This window comes from Apteryx rowi, unplaced genomic scaffold, assembly GCF_003343035.1.
Source record: "Apteryx rowi isolate R43461 unplaced genomic scaffold, aptRow1 scaffold_166, whole genome shotgun sequence".
Taxonomy (NCBI): domain Eukaryota; kingdom Metazoa; phylum Chordata; class Aves; order Apterygiformes; family Apterygidae; genus Apteryx; species Apteryx rowi.
In genome coordinates, this window is record NW_020447930.1 from 1,630,607 (window position 1) to 1,648,216 (window position 17,610).

The 17,610-nt window shown below is 36.9% G+C and overlaps 1 protein-coding gene across 1 annotated transcript in view; it reads left to right on the forward strand.

Moving 5' to 3' along the window:
* Window positions 1-11,648, forward strand: part of PTPRQ (protein tyrosine phosphatase, receptor type Q) — a 109,996-nt gene extending 98,348 nt beyond the window's left edge. The window contains exons 40-45 of the mRNA XM_026060176.1: window positions 2,399-2,533; window positions 2,638-2,763; window positions 4,982-5,130; window positions 6,915-7,050; window positions 11,204-11,327; window positions 11,611-11,648. Coding sequence (XP_025915961.1) covers window positions 2,399-2,533; window positions 2,638-2,763; window positions 4,982-5,130; window positions 6,915-7,050; window positions 11,204-11,327; window positions 11,611-11,648 — 708 coding nt within the window. The remainder of the gene's footprint in view (window positions 1-2,398; window positions 2,534-2,637; window positions 2,764-4,981; window positions 5,131-6,914; window positions 7,051-11,203; window positions 11,328-11,610) is intronic.
* The last annotated feature ends 5,962 nt before the right edge of the window (window positions 11,649-17,610 follow it).

Sequence of the window (17,610 nt, forward strand, 5' to 3'; positions counted from 1 at the left end):
AAAAAAAAAAAGAACTTGCAATAAGAATGGGATTCTAATTTTTTGTTCATTACAGCTCCTGTTGCTATGGTGTTGTTCAGGTGATTGTGTGGCATTGAGCATGACCAGTTAAAAAATATAAAGTCTCCCATTTTCATTGTTGGGCAATGATTTTCGGTAATAATCAAAACTGTGCCCAGCAAATTACTTTACATAAATTTGCCTCCCACTGCTATCATGAAAGACAATTTTGGAACTTCCACTGAGGTCAACTGTTTAGAGGCAGGCATTATTTTGTCTCTTGATTCGGCAGCTGGAGCTATTGTATACAAAAAGAACAATGTAAAGATAACTGAACTGAACAGTTTCATAACAAGGGCTAACAATTTGGATGGGAGGGGGGTTGTATGCCCTTATTATTGTATGAAAGTTATGTTGGAGGAAAATGTAAATGTGCTTCTTGAAGAAGCAGCCAATATGCTATTTCTCAACCTCGGCTTTCTTCCTAAATCTTCCATTTTCTAATTGTGTTCTCAATAAATTCTTTCATCTATATTTTTCTGTCTCTAGTCTTGCCTATCTTGTTTTTGTCCTGTTGAAGCTCAAAATATTACTCATATTAAAATTACGCATTTATTTCATTGTAGCAGTGACTAGTGGTCTGAAGTGAGGTCAAGACCCCATTTGCACACAGCACTGAAAAAACACACAGCAAGACATGCAGACTGTAGTTTAAATAGATGATACAATGGCTAGTAGAAATAAAGAGTTATTTTTCAAATAACTGAAATACTTGTTCACAGGGAATCAGCAGCAGAGCTGAGAATGGGTGTCTTATCTCAACAGTGTCTTCCTTTCCCTTTAGCAAAAGTTACTTATTCCCTGTGTGTGGAATTTCCTGATTCTGACACGTAGCTGAAAAGAATAGCCATGCCACGTTGGTACATGGCTCTGGGACTATATACAGAACTGTTGAGAAGGTGACCAGATAGCTTGGAGCATGGCCTAGCCTTTACCCTGCCTCTCTCTAACTAACATGCCAAGGCTTAGAAACAGAGCACTAACAGCAACTTCCAAAAAGCCTATAGCAAGAACCACAGCTGCAGAGTGTTCCTTGCTGAGATTTTGTGTGTTTTTACCACGTATAGGCATCTCGCTTTTGGTCACCATTCATCAGTGAGTGGACAGCTGTAATGTTACCATTGCTCTGGGCTAAAGCTTTGACCTTTGAATGCTCTCATTCTATATATTTGTGGATGTTTAAATATATAAATGCATATAGCTGTAAATATACAAAGTGCATGCACGTGTGTGCTTGTGTGCATGTGTATGTGTATGTGTGTGTGTGTGAGCAACTCAGCTGTGAGCCTTGTATCCTTGAATTACAGTTCTTCACCTCACTCTTAAAGTAGGGAGGATTAACATAGTTTCCCACTGCCACCTATTTTGTATATTATAGATTAAATAACTAACAGGCAGCTGTGAATTATAGGGCTGTAATTCCAACAAGGAGCTTTGGTGGTGCTATAAACCACTGTGGCAGCTTTTTGGAGCAACAAGCAGAGTTCTGTGATACCACAGACTGCCAGCTCTACAGAATAAAGTCATTTTTATTATTGCTATTGTTACTTTCAGTCTTGTATAGTGCTTAGAGTTCTACAGGGTACATTTAGTTTCCTTAAGAAAATACAGATCCGTGAGAACACATGTTCTGACAGCATTTACAGGTTTTTTTCAACAAAATCCCTTCTCTCCAAGTTTTACATCAATTTATAATATAAAATTATTATTAAACAGAAGAAGCCAACACTGAAAAAAAGTCAACCCTATAGGAGGCTTCTCAAAGACCTTCTGTCAGAGATCATTTGCTTGAGTAAGTTCCATCCCTAATTTACAGCAGATCCCTGAGGATCACTGGAACAACAAGGTCATCAGTGTGGTATGTAGCTTGCACTAGTACTTGCATCGCTCCTCAGGAGTTTCCCTGGCCCTACTGGTCCTTAGCACTATTTTAATTCTACTGTGTTGGCCTCTTCCTGACACAGTTCTTTGTGGCTTCATGTAGGATCTGCAGTAAGACTAATACAAAGACTTAGATATTTTTTAATGGAAGTTACTGACCGTGACGTCCATGCAATTCCTCTGCTAAAAGATAGCACTTTTATTAGGATGATATTTCCAAAACTTTATTATAGCATTGGTTCATAACTGCTCTACACAGTGGAAAAAATGCCATTACTGTCTTATGCTTCCATGGGCACCTGGCATGTAATGATTAGCCAGCCCTGCACCAGTCAGTTTAGTATGGCTGACACGGATCCAGCTGCAGGCATGGTAGATATAGGCACAACTGTGAGTCACATGCAAGCTCTTTTTTTCCTCACCAACCACTATATATTAAATATTTTCTTCTTCTTAGGGCTATTTATGTCCAAATGAGTTTATTGCCACTCAGGGACCATTACCAGGAACAGTGGGTGATTTCTGGAGAATGGTGTGGGAGACTAGAGCAAAAACACTTGTGATGCTTACACAATGTTTTGAAAAAGGACGGGTAAGTTACCAGTGTACCAATTAACAGCATATGATATAATTGTACATGTAGTTTCTGTCAGGATTATATATGATCATTGTTAATTAGTAGTCATCTTCCTGCAGATAAGATGTCATCAGTATTGGCCAGAAGATAATAAACCAGTGACTGTATTTGGGGATATAGTGATTACTAAATTGATGGAAGATACTCAGATAGACTGGACCATCAGAGATCTGAAAATTGAAAGGGTAAGCCAGAACTGGAAGCTGATTGAATTAAACACATCCAATACTTTGGAGAACATCAGATTTGCTCCATTCCATCCACCTAACCCTCAGTATTCTTCCTGTAATCCTAAATGTGTATGTACCACCTGGTTTTCTGAGCATTTTGTGTTCATTCCTGCTCTTTTTGTGAGAATTTTCTCAGGTTTCAGTCACAAAGATCTCAGATATGTGTCCCATGTGCTACAAAGGGCCTATCAAGGTTACTGAACCTCTGGTCTGGTGGGAGGCAAAGTTTCTATTTGGACACCTCAGTTGTCTCTTCTAGAAAGGAGTAATCCTAACCATTCTGGGATCAGACAAATCCCTTTGAATGTATCCCTCTCAGATTAAAGGGCAAGAGTCTCTGGTGTAGCGCAGCTGTTTTGCATTGTACCACCAGCAGTACTGGCCTCCACCCCCAGGAGATTCACCCAGTATAAATGAGAGTCATCAGTATTACTCCCACTCTCTTTGCTGGGAAGGGTGGGGGGTGGGGGGGTACAGCGATGATGTTAATCTTTGTCATGATCCACAACTATAGTTTCCACTCTTTGGAAAAATTAGCAACCAGCAAAAGTCAGACCAGCAGGTGGGCTTGGAAAGGAATCCTGGATGTAATGACCCAAGATGAAGCCGGTCTTCTTTCTCACTCCCAACACTGACCTGTGCCATATGCAGTGCAGCCAGATCCTAGGACTTGAACTCGGCTATCCAAATATAAAGATGCAGTACCATCCCGTGACATGTGCATGTAGCAAAAGGAACATGCCACTTAGGTGATTGTCTCAGTTGTCAGCCCACAGGAATATGTTGTGCACATAGTATAGGACAATGGAACAACGACAGTGAGAGAAGATATAAACTGATTTTTTAGCTAAAATAAGACACAGAGTAACCAAGGCTGGTAAAGGGACTCTTTAGATTAAAAATACTTGCCAGTGAACGTGAAATCACATGTGTGTGCCAGAGTGAGGCTGGAAAGAAAACAAAGCATAGCCTGGATTGCCTAAGTGCTCTATTTACAGTAGCTGAGCTGTTCTGCACAATAAATTATGCCATTTATGAGCATGCCATTAAATGTGCCATATTGCTGGTTATAGGAGTGCGCTTCCTCTTCTACCCACAAATGGATGGATTCTTGATGATCTTCCAGTGCAAGTAAAAAGCCTGTATGAGGCAAATCATTTACAATTATTGCCAAAATGTCCTTTTGTTTTTATGTTAATAAATTTTAATAATAATGCCCAAAGTATTTGTTAAACATAATTGTTCACATTTTTTCAGTGTTTCTAAAAAGAGTAAGTGGTAGGCTCAAAATAAAAAAAAAAAGCTGGTTTATTATAGAGCAGTTGATTAAACTGCAGAACTCCTTGCTGCAGGGTATTGTGAATGCAGAAAAACTTACAGGGCTTCAAAAACAGGGAGAAATTAATGGAAGAAAATTCTCATCAGTGGTATTAATTTTAAGACACCATCTCTGACTGAGGCAGTTCATGAGTAACAGACTATTAAGAACTAAAACCATATTCTGCTGAAGTGTTGTTACATTGTTGTCATGTTTTTATAAATTTTCCAAATGTTTTTTCTTGGCTACTGTTTAAAACAGGATATTTGGCTAGACAGGCCTTTGACCTGATCCAGTGCTTTTATTCTTATGTCCTTAAAAATTAATTTAGAAATCAGGTCATAACCAGCTGGGGTTTTTGAGTTACTGTTGCTGCTGCTCTGATTAAGGGGGCATTGAACACATAGAAAATATATTTGTGTTTACCAACATATTTGTGTTTATCTTGACCATACTAGATCAGAATTGGAATAACCATTCTAATGGTTATAACCATTCCAATGGGGAATAACCTTCTCCTAAATAAATGTCAGCCTAGTCCACTAAACTTCTAGACAGCTTTAGAAACTTCAACCTGTAATCTACAAATTACACTGATATAGTGACTCAAGTGAAAAAGAGGGTGATTGCTGGTTGAAGTCATTAATACTTCCTCGAAACAGACTTGATGCCATCTGCCTCAAAGAAATTGCTATAAAATGTGTGCACCACGTATTATCCCTTGGTACATCTGATAGTTATTTTGCTATTCTGAGTTTCCTTTTTTAGGTGATGTTGCTGAGAAGTTTACATGTAGCTTGCTGGATTTTCTTTCATAGCTCTGATGCAAAAACTGTCTTCTTTTATATTTTTCAGCATGGAGACTGCATGATGGTGCGGCAGTGCAATTTTACTTCCTGGCCGGAACATGGAGTCCCCGAAACTACTGCACCAATTATCCATTTTGTAAAACTTATCCGTGCAGGCCGAGCACATGATACTACACCGATGGTGGTTCACTGCAGGTAAACGTATTCACCAAAACTTTATTTAGTATCTTATGATTTTAAATGCATGTCAATGCCCAGGGAAGCTGCCAAACAAGAGCAGTGAAAACTAAGTGCACAGAATGGCTCTAGCGTGAGCAGCAGTGTAGGGTTCTCTAGCGGTGCTCCTCAGTCCTTTCTAGGAGGTAAAATACCAATGTGTCTTTCCACTCTTGGAAATCCCACTGAGGTGATATCTGTGGAAGAGTTAGTCCAACAGTTTCCAGAAGGCCACTAGATTCCTCTTTATTGTCAGCAGAGGAATAGCAACAGGAATAGCTGTATTGATTTTTAATGACTTCCATTACAATTATACCTCTTATTGAGAAATATTATTTAGAATTGTATTTAAAATGAACATGTCACATATTAGCACAAGGAAGAAACTGTTTGGGAGCTAGAAAGAATGACAAATTGAAATAGGGGTTTGCATATGTCAGATTTCAAACTTGGATGCTAGTAAACAACTAAAATCTATATTTAGGCTCCTAAATAAATGGCTTAGAGGTATTCAGCTGTCATAGTTCCCATTAAAGTCATACTGAACAACCTTAAATTGCTATTTCAAAGAGTAACCATGCGGGGAAGGCTAAATCTTCAGGAAGGTGGTGAGTGTGTCCGCATTTTATATGCAGGTCAGTGTTCCCACTGACTGAGTGGGCATGTTCCAAATTAATCATCCGAGCTGAGAGACCTGGGCCTGATTCTTTGCCTCATTCTCACTCAACGCAAGTCTGGAAATATGTGGAAGGAAAAGCTGTTTTTGGTGCCACAAATCTCTTCTCTAAATCTGTCCAGTGAGGTTATCATTGAGGCTTCTTTTATTTGTCCTCAGTGTCCTACAGGTATCATCAATGATGAGAAGCCTCCTTCTCATTTAGTTTGACATTGTTGTCTTTGACAGTTGGGCATTTTCCTCTACTGCAGGGGCCAGAGAGACTAATATAGGAGAGAAATATAGAATCTTCATATGCTGAGGACACTTACATAGCCTGGAGTCTCTCTGCAATGAATCTTATCCCCTTTTCACAATGCAGATACATAAAGGGACCAGCATGGGCCAGTTATTCTGCCCATGCTGAAATTCACAGTGATTGTAAAGCAGCAACATGTGTTCTCATATCCAGAAAACTCATTTGTTATATTCTGCTTATTAGACCTTGCAGGTTCAAGAGAGTTTTGCTATACATTTCCTGATTATCTGAAATGATATGCTCTGCATTTGTTACATTATTTGCCTAAAAGTCTGGTAGTGATTTTAAGAAGTCCTGTTCATTTTCAAACCCTTAAATAAAACAATGCTAGCTACCTGTGTGTCCTACCCACCTTCTGTCCTCCTTTTAAAAGTATTTTCTTTTAATATTTTGCGAGATACTATGTTAGTTTGTCTCTAATACAAAAGGCATCACAGAATTCAAGTTCAATTTCACAATATCTTGTGATTTCTTTTCTTTGAATCAGCAAGCTCTAAGAAATTCACAGAAAAGCTGTAGGGTCATTTTTCCACTTATGCAGGTTTGATTTAATTTGATTTGTCTGATATAAAATCAAAATAAGAACATGGCTCAGATCCAGATGTCACTTGATTCCATTCACTAAGGGGACTGGAAAAAAAAGTAAATTGTGCAAAAGACATCAATTTTTCCCAAGTTTTCTTTTTACAATCAATCTTCTTCAACCAAAAAGTTCTGAGGGAATATTTTATACAAGAAAACAATGAACATCATGCAGACTTTATTTTGCCATGTGTATTATGTTTGCAGTGCTGGTGTTGGAAGAACAGGAGTTTATATTGCACTTGACCATTTAACCCAACATATAAATGATCATGATTTTGTGGATATCTATGGACTTGTAGCTGAGTTAAGAACTGAAAGAATGTGTATGGTACAGAATCTGGTAAGACATAACAGTGTATTTGTATTCTGTTTTCCTGTTGTTAAAAAGTTATCTGATCTCCTACAAAACTAAACTGAAAATCTCATAAGTATCAGCTGCCTAACACATTTTCTACTAATTCCTACTTCTATTTGGGTTGCAAGTATCATACATATGTTTTAAATGTATTGAATTATAATCTGGCCAGCAAAGTCTTGACCAGTTCTGAAAAAAAGTGCTGAAATATTTAGTTTTTAGAACCAGAAGCAGAATTTCTAGGACTTTGAGAAAGTTCATTTCAAGTTTTGGGTGAAAAACAGGTGCTAAATAAAAATGGTTTTGCCCATGCACTATTTAATTTGCCCTTACTTACTGCTTAATTGTATTTTTCGTACATACGTATCGCACAGTTTTCCAAACCTTTATATATGCCTTTACCTCTGACCTCATTAATAATTCCTTAATTCTTTTTAAATTGCTCCAAATAAAATAACATGTCTGAATAAAATTAAGCACATGTAAAATCAAGGCAGTAGTGGGTTTTGGATCTAAAATAAACACATTTCTGGCAGACTTAAGAAATTTGGTATCACTTAGTGGCGACCTGCTAGGAATAAGAAAGATTTCTCCTGTACTTGGAGGTCTGGCTATCCAGAAGTGAGCAACAGCAGAATTTAAAGCTGATCCTAAATGCCTAATGGAATGGAAATCTGGCTGTATTCACTCTCCCTCTTTTCCTTCCTGTTGGTTTAATAACCTTATCTAATTCAGGGCAGGCTTGAAACTGAGGTTATAAATCCCATGGGAGGCAAGCTGGTCTTATGATCCTGACTCAAGTGACTTATTTCAACTTTTAAACTGTAAGCAATTAATACGGTTATATCTGGATCATTACACAAATCTGGGATGAATTCTAGCACAACTGAAGCTAACAACACTGATTCTAGAACCCAGGATGCCACTATGACTGGAAAAGGAAATATCACTGAAATAACACTTATATTGAAGCATAGTTCACAGTACAATAGAAGTTATAAACCCTTGGTCAATTCAGCCAGCTTGCCTATATGCACCTAATATCAGTTAAGTTAATACAGATTTTTTCTTGCTCATATCAGCCTTCAGTGAGTGCTGGTTCAGGCTCTTGAAAAACTTTCTCTTGAAGCAGTTCCTAGCTCATTTTATTTTTTTCCTTGCATGCAAACATGGTAGCAACTTGAATGTTGGACTGGATGTTCCAACCTTTTCGTTGCTGTAGGCCAAGTGCCACTTGGGAGGCTGGGGCATTAGTGGGGCCTTTTCCTCCCGTTGCTCCCACATGGGAGTGTTGGCAGCTCAGAACCGCATGCCAGGGCCTCTCCAGCACAGGAGGGGGCAGTGGGCTGGCAAGCCTCCTGCAGACCAGTTCTAGCCCAAAGGCTGCTACCTGAGCCATTCGGGTCTACAGCATGACCTACCAACTTCACATCCCAAGTTCATGGGATGAACTTCCATCTACCTAGCTGATGGATTTTAAATGATTTGATGTCAGGAGACTTGTTAGGAATGCAATTCTGCTCTTCCATATAATTTCAGAATATATGAAGTGCATAAGAGTATATGAGGGGAGACTAACCTCTCTTCTCCAGCAACTGCAGTATAGATTTTGTGAGACCTTGTGGTGATGAAAAATGAAACTGTCACTGCGTCTCTTGTAAAGTGCTGTCTAATTACCAATTGCTTTGATTTTTTCCTCCTTCCTCCTTCTGCTTATGAACTACTTCTATCACAGTCTGAAGTTCTCTACATCGTGATGTAGCTAAACAATTGCCAGGAGTTTCCTGTGATGACGAATTCTGATGAATGCTTTTTTGTTTGTTTTGTTTTGTTTTGTTTTTACACTTTTGACTGCAAACAGAATCATCTGAAAATATGGCAAAGGTTGGAAGACAATGTAATGAGAGGCCTCCCAAAATCAAACCTTAAAACAATAAGACATTTGATAAGATCAGTGCACATTTTTTAAATGTGCCTCATTTTTCCTCACCTCTGCATTTACATATTTTGGCAAAGGCTAGAAAAAGATGTGCCAAAATGTAATAGAAGATGCTCTCATAGTTCTGATTTCAAACAAAATCAAAGACAGGAAGTTTTATTCTGTATATTCATGGCAAAATCCTGAGACAGGTTGTTCTGTACAGGTCATTTCTAGCTCATGTTTGCAAGACTATGAGGTGCAGATCAGCACTGAAACTTACCCCCAAAAAAACTGAATCTTGCAAAGTTTTATGAGGGATTCTGTAGTCAAGTTATTCTGACAGTTCTGTTATAAAACCCTGCTTAGTAGTCTATAATTCAGATTTTATGTGATCAGCATGGAAGATATTAAGAGAAGAGCCTCAGTCCTTTCCAGAACTCAGTTTACAAATCCCTCAGTCAAACTGTTTGCAGGATGTATGAGTAAAATAAAAATTGGTTGCTTTCAGACCTATTTTTGCTTGTTTATAACTTCAAAATATTTTTCCTTTTGCCATTCTTTGGTACTATAGCCAACTGGCACAGAATGTCCTACATGTGTGCAATTAAACATCTCTGCAGTTACCATAGTCCCCACAAAAGCTAGCTGCATCCAATCTGTCTATAAGGAATAACTCACATTTTGTACTAACTCCTGGTATGGATGAAAGCCATGGGAGGGACCATTCAGACAATTTGAAGTAATTCTGATGATCAGGTTTCATTTACTGACAATGTACCCAGACACTGTGTAACTCACTAACGTAGATAACAATTTCAGTATCCTGGTACTCTGCTTGGCGACCTGTACATTAGCAAGGCCTGCCTTTGGACTACAGGTAAAGTGCATAACCTGCTCTTTAGTGAAATTTTTGTTTTCTCTCCCACGTCCAACCATACAAAAAACCTTCAAATAATTAAGAATGTCATTAATTATAACTGGGAAAATACTTTGGCACACATACATTCCCCAGATATACTGCTTTAAGGTTTTCATTGCTACATGCTCACATGTAGCCCTGTGAATGCAACAGATTATGGAGCTTTCAGAGTCTGCCTTCTGAATTAGAATAACCTAAACTCCAGGGACACTTCAGATCTTCATTTTAGAAATCTATATTTGTCCAGTGGATCTGTTAAGTTTATCATCTTCTTTCCAAGCCACCTACAAAGGCTACTGTGAAGTAATGCCATGCTATTGTTTCAACAAATAACCTGTTGACTGTATCCTTCAGGGGCCTTTGAAAGTTTGTTCTAGATATTTATGGGTTTGGAGCCATGGCCCTAAGACATATCCATGTAAATAAATTCCTCTTATAAATCTGAGACACTTGAATTGAAAATTGTTGACAGTTCTGAAACAAAATAGCAGTTGTTGAGCAAAAAATATAAATTAATGTATTTATCTGCACAAAAGTCAAAGAAGTCAAACTTATATGGGTCATCTGGCTCATTCTCTGCACCTACGTACATAAGTCTTTGAACATTCAGTATTTCTCCCATGTACAGATATGCTTAATCCATTTCTTTCTATCTGTTTTCATCCTTTTATTTTTCTCTTTTCTGTAATTGTTACCTGGAGTTACTATGTCCTCGGAAGTTTCAAATTAACTTTAGTTTCCCACTCTTTGCATTTTAGTCTCTTAAAAATGATGCCACAGTCTAAGAAGTAACACTAAAAATAGTGTGGTTTTGCTCTTAGCAATGATGCGTGCTTCTAGAACATGCAGATTTACTTGAACTTTTGTATTTTAGTGCACCCTGCTGGTTTTCTTTATGCTAGAAAGAGGAAAGTTTTCATATTTAAGTGTTCCATTTATGTGGTACTGTATCTTCAGTCTGAATCTAGTGACAAAAAATAATCAAACATCTTCCCATAGAACAAACTTTTACAGAAAATTGTGGAACAACCTATTATTCTCAGTTGCATTTAATATAATTTCATATATTTTACTGAGCATAAGAATTAACATCTTTTGGCAAATTTTAACACAATATACCTCATAATTAATTAAATCAGGTTAGATGTATATGATACGATTATCAAAGTGTTGAGAATGCTGAGTTAAACTGCAGTTACTTTAAGAACATCTGGACATTTATATAAAAATTAAAAGTTTTTTACTATTAGAAATACATTTTTCTTCTAATCAAACATCTTTGAATTCACATCTTACAGGCACAATATATATTTTTGCATCAGTGTGTACTGGATTTGTTGACAAGCAAGGGAAGCAGTCAGCCCATATGTTTTGTAAATTATTCAGCACTGCAAAAGATGGACTCTCTGGATGCCATGGAAGGTAAGTAGGTGCAGATTGTCCCAAAATTATTTTTTCATAGCAGGTGCATTGACATGTCTAGGCTAAGAAGCAGAAAGGAGTACTGCAACAAGCATTTGTTGGCTTCAGAAGTGTAAAGTTCTAGGACTTTGCTGCCCTTTAACTTCCCTCATGGTAATACTCATTGGTCAAGCTATCCACTTTTTTCCCAGTGAGATCTTTTAAATTCAGCCAAGTTACCTGCTGTTAGTTAACATTTATTTAAAAGGTAGGTTAATGTTATATGTCTTTTTTTTTTTTGTAGGTGATGTGGAGCTTGAATGGGAAGAAACTACCATGTAAATATTAAAACTAAATATTAAAAATATCAAGGTCTTAAAAATCAAAGTCATATTTTTTTAAGCACAGGGGCCAAAGTGAATTCCCCTATTCTGATGATTAAAACAAACACAAATGATTGAAACTGTTTTTCTTCTATCAATGTGCCTTCATAAATATATTTTAGTTGGATCACTGAGCACTAAGGAGTTGCAATAGTTTTGCAGAGACTGCACTTCTGCTTGTTATATGAATACTGCGTTCAGTATGTATTTAAACTGAAAGTGTGTTCTGAACATATTTCTTTTTTCCAGTTGTCTTTGTAAAAGAAGAAAAATGAGCCAAATACAATGTAAAAATTTCATATTCCCAGTGAATTTATTTGGGGCTGAATTTGCTGTATTCTTTGTGTTTTGATTTTGAAGCATTCTTGCTAGATCGGTTTCAATGTTGTTTTCAGTTCTTGCAGATTAATTCCAATACCATCTTAGTGATCTTTACGTAAATGTATGTTCTTGTGTTTTGAATCTTGTTTTATGAGTAGTAGCATATCAACTCATGATCCTGAACAGCTGAAGAGTCACCTTCTGACATAGGGAGGATTATTCAGTTTTTACACAGCACACAGTAGCTCTTCAGGGACACTTGGGGCTGTTTAAGCTACCTTACAGTCAGTGGGTTGTTTTTTTTAAATAGACATGGTGATTGCATATGTTCAGTGTTAAAGAAAGCATTTTACATTCTTGCTACTTTTGTTAAGCAGACAAAATAAAATAAAGCTGCAAATTTATTATATATTATAATGCATGCTAGACTCATCTGAGTAATGGAATGTTTATAATTTATTCAAATGTCTTGAATGTTACACTGTATAGTATATTTACAAGGAATACACAAAATTTAATACTAAAATATATTATAACACAGAGGTATAAACTAAAAAAGCTGTTGCTCCTTTATGAGCTTTGGTGAATCACTGTAGACATTGAAAAGTATGTGAGGTAATATTTGGGGATTTAATAAAAGGAAACATCTTCTACTCCCACTGATAATCATTATCAGAGAGAGATCTGAAACAGGAATGAGAGAAGCAGGAAGCTGTTGTCTGAGAAACAAAGCAAAAACTGGTGGAGTAGGAGGACTACAGAGAAATAATTATACCATCTGCCCTGGTTTTACATAGAAGTGGCAGTGCTTGATTGATATCATTGGGGTGTTTCATTGCTCATTTCTTTCTCTGTGTAAAGAAATGTATCATTCTGAATAATGCTAAAGCTGTGACCTGAATCTGAGTTTCAGAAAATATAATAGCAAAGAGACTTCAGAGTCACCAGCTTATATTCTGTTTAGAAAGAAGAAATACATAGCCTTGTTGAGAGGACAAGCTCAGGAAAATCCGACAAACCTCTTTAGAGCCTAGAAAGGGGGGTGGGGGTGGGGGTTTGCACACACTCTGAACAGAAGAGCGAGTAACAAAACTTTCCACCTCTTAACTGTGGCTACCAGACAGAAAATACTGTACAGTGTGTAGCTTGATATTTATGCATAAGTACAGGACAGTAGGTGTTTGGTATCTTTTTAGAATCTGGCAAGGGTGGTGCAGTGAGGATCCTTTGTAAATCAGTTGAGAACCCTTTGTAAATCGGCAGAAAGTGCCAAATATCTAAAATGAAGATCAAAAGGCAGCATTTAAAGAGATGGAAGTAGTCTACAGAGATATTTTGGAGAAGCTGTCTTTTGGGAAGACTGACAGTATTGTAAACATCACCTGTCAAGCTAAAAGGAAAACAATGCCTTTTAAAGCTGCATAGAGGGAGAGAGAGGTGATGTCCACAGCTGTTCAAGTCTCTGGCAAAGCATTCTGTACAGCTCTAGTTTCATTTGGTTCATATGAAACATGTGTTCTTCATTTATTATACATGTGCTTTAAAGTATTTTGACAAATTGCTTATAGGGCTTACAGATGTTTTTTCATGATTTGTATTTGTACTTGGTAGCAGTACTTGCTGTGATAAATTGACATTATAGAGCCATAATCTTGTATAAGCTTATATCCACAAGGCTGGAATATATACATGTGTGTGTGTCATTCCTCTTATTTTTAGGAAAAAGCTAATAAGCCTTATGAAACGTACAGATGAACTCCAAAGTTCCAAATGTGCTTAAATGCTTTCTATTTTGTAAAATACCTATTTTGAGAATTCCTACATCCTCCTTTAGGGGACCTACCTGTGGTCAAACACTACATTCAGTGGCATGCTTGTTTGACAGTAACATACCAGAAAACTTGACTTTCTTTTCTGCAGGGCAAAGTGAAAAATCTTAGAAGTAATTCAAGTGGTTTATTGTACAATTTGATGTATGCAATTTGATACATGCTACCTGGGGACATTTTGCATTTTCTTAAGGATAAAAGCCAACAGTCAGCATAAACTGGCCACAACTCACAGGACATATGCTCAGGGAAAGAAATATCTCCAAACAATAAAGCAGCAGTAGTTCACTGACTTTCTGATGTGCTCACCAATGAGTTATAGGGAGAGGGGAGCGTCCTTATAGTAGAAGATCCTCCTCCCGGCTCTGTCCAGTTGTGAAGAAAAAATTTCCATGTGGTCTCCTCTTCCAGCCTTCCTTCCCTTTTGCAATGGCACCTGTGGTGGCTCTGCTGACAAAACTGGAGATCTGGGGGCAAGAGCAGAATTCATCCAATAGCTATTTTAAGAATATATATACATAATACACCACACCATTTTTATTCTTATTTTTAATTTTGCCACTCAATTTTCTGTATATTCTTGGCACTGCTAATGCAGCAAGAGTGTACTCTATCAAAAACAGAAACTGACTGAAGGAAAACAGGAGAATACCAGAATTCTATAGGATGGTTACAATTATATTGAAATTAGGTCATACTGTATTAAATTATTTAGACAATTTCTATAGAAATTGGCATATCTGTATATCTATATGTAGGCAGTTCCATTTTACGTCTCTAGAAGAGGCTAGTATCAGTGCCCTCAAGAACTGATCTGTTATGTTTGCAAATGTAATTGCATAAAGACAAGAGAACATCACATTCATATTGAATTTAAAGCACATTTTTATAGTGTTATAGGAGCTGATAAAATAATCAGCACATTCAAACTTCTGCTTTTACTGCGTACATGGAGTTATACAGTAATTTAATTTGATAACATTGTGTGAAAGATTAATAATGTGTACTACCTGTGTATTGCTGCAATACCAAGGATGGTCATATACAGTTATTAAGAAAAAGCAGCAAATATCTTTGCATTGACCATGCTTCATAATAAAGTCACACATGACAGTGAGTTTTCCTGGTTACATACAGAAATGTCTAAAGCCTTTTATATTTAGACATGATTCAAAAATCATGGAATTAGGAAAAAAAAGACTTTTAATATTAAGAATATAAAAAGAATATTAAGAATATTAAGCTTGAAGCAAAATAGTGTCTGATGCTGGCTCTTAGGTCTAAATTTTTAAGTACAGCTCTGATTGAACTGGGACAAAGCCTGCATTTGCATACATTCAGGGCACAAGGGCTTGGGAGGTCTGTGGACAGAAGAGATTTCTGCCAAAAATATTCTGACTGCAAGTTAAAAAAAAAAAATCCTGAAAAGTACATTATGTATTACATGTATATTAAACATTGTGCAAAATCATCATCTATCCACAGAAATAATGAAATAATAAAAATAGCCAGGTCCAAATTAATTTTTGTTTTAAGAACTAGGAAAATTGTCCAATTAGCTGTCTGTTTTAGAGGATATACCTACAAAAACAATGAACTCAGGGGTGGTTTATAATTAAGCTACATGCCCATTTGGTGCTGCAAAACCTGCAGTATGTTGACTACAATGGACTGTAACTGGAAACCATTGACACATAGTCTTGGATGTTTCTTTGTGATGTTTGATATTTAGAATTGAACCAGAGAAAGTATACTGAGAGGTAATCCACTGTTTGATCACTTTTCTGTGACTGCTATGTCACCACCGTATGGTGCTGAAAAGACAAGTCCTTCCCAGCAGCGTTCCTCACGATTTTTTGGGTTTTTGTTTGTATTGCTTGTCTCTGTGTGACTGTATTGGAAGTGTAAGCAGTGATATGGATCATCTTAAGTCATACTGCAGGCACGATCCACAGGCTTACATCCTTCTCAGATAAGGTGTGTAGTTGTCTTTCTTACTCCAAACCTTCTCTCTGCCCTCTTTTCTCTAAGCTGATTTGCAGATGGCATCAGGGAATATGAGCTGCATTTTTTCACTGGCCCCAGAACACATTTTCTTCCCTGTCCTCTATGTGGATATAGTTATGAGGCATGAGACAAGTGCAAACATACTTTTGTGGTTCATCTCAGAGCTGAACTGTGGTATCAGTTGCATGTCTTTGCAGCATAGGCACTGTATACAATCTTAAGGATAAACTAAATTACTGGCTTCCAATCCAGAAGTTTCCCCTACTGCTATTAAAAATTCTGGTATAAATTTTAGTACTGTTCATTGTTCAGTGTCAGTTGAAGACAGGAAGATGGATCCAGTGTTTGATGTTTTGCATGGTGATTCTCTTTTCCCAATGACTTCTCTCCAACTATGTTGAACTGATTACTTATTTTAAAGGTATTCTCCAAGCTCTCTCTTCATGTAGGCCCTTTCTCAGATTCCACTATGTAATGTAAACTGAACATCAATGACTTTTCATCACTGAATAATGATGTCTACAGTACTTTTCAAAGATCCCACTTCACCAGGCAAAGTTTGGTATGAAGTTGTGCCTCTATATTTCAGTTGAAAGACAACATTTAGATGGTTTCAGTTATATTTGGATCATCTTACTCTGCTTGTTGATTGGTGTTACCAGGGTGATCTTTTTGTGGGATGACAGCTGCACACAGCTATCTACCGTAATCATGAATAAACCATTCCACTACTCTTTATAGTCAATAATGAGCTGAAGGAAGTTTTACAAGGATATTCCTAAAATGTTTTGTCGGAGATGAAGTTCTGGATGATATAAAAAGAATACTTGGATACAGGAAATCTAATACATAACTGAAGCTTTACCCTTCACAGTTACATTCCACAAGGCCTGCTGTGCGGGAAGTGGCCCCTGTGACACACACAGCATATTTGGGACAACAGAATACAACCTTTGAGCTAAGTGCTGCAAGATACTGAGCACTCTGTCATCCATACAGGAAAGCACTTAAGTAGCCTTTACTGTAAAATGAAAAAATGAAAAAAATGCAAAATGAAAAAATGAAAAATGTAACCCCTTTTTTTTTAACATGTCATGCAGTTTATGAGACAATATCAAAATGAACCTGCTTGGAAAAATTTTATAAAATTCAGTTGAATTAATACTTGTAATTGATAGTACGGTCTTCTGGAAAAATCATTCTATTTTATAGGTGAGTAGTACAGTATAACAATAAAAAAAAAGATTATTTTCATTTCTTATTTGTATGACCCAGTTAAATTGAGAAATGGTATTTTTACTGTTCTCCATTAGAACAGAATTTTGTCTGCAGTCAGTTGAACAAGATAGGAAAAAATCTGTATTTTTCTGATCTAACAAAGGAAAACTGGAACGTACAGAAAATTTGTAACTTGAATGTATTGACTTCAGAACTGCTATGCCTATTTACTCTTCGGATAATGAAAAATTACTCATGGAAGCAGGTGTATGAACACAAGCTTCTTTCAATTGTTTATGTGCAAAAGATTCCCAAGCATGCATTTTTCCAGTAAAAAAAATAGATATCAGAAGTGGCCATTATTGACTCTCAGTGAAATAGGTACTGAAAAAAACATTTGCTCTATTTTTTAATTGCCTCTGTCATTGTATTTCTTACCCTGGTTCTTTTCTGAAACGCTGAGGTGAGTTACTTATCTGAGACCATATCCACACAGCACCTTCAACAACATTACACAAGTATTCAGTGGAAGGGTTTGGTATGATT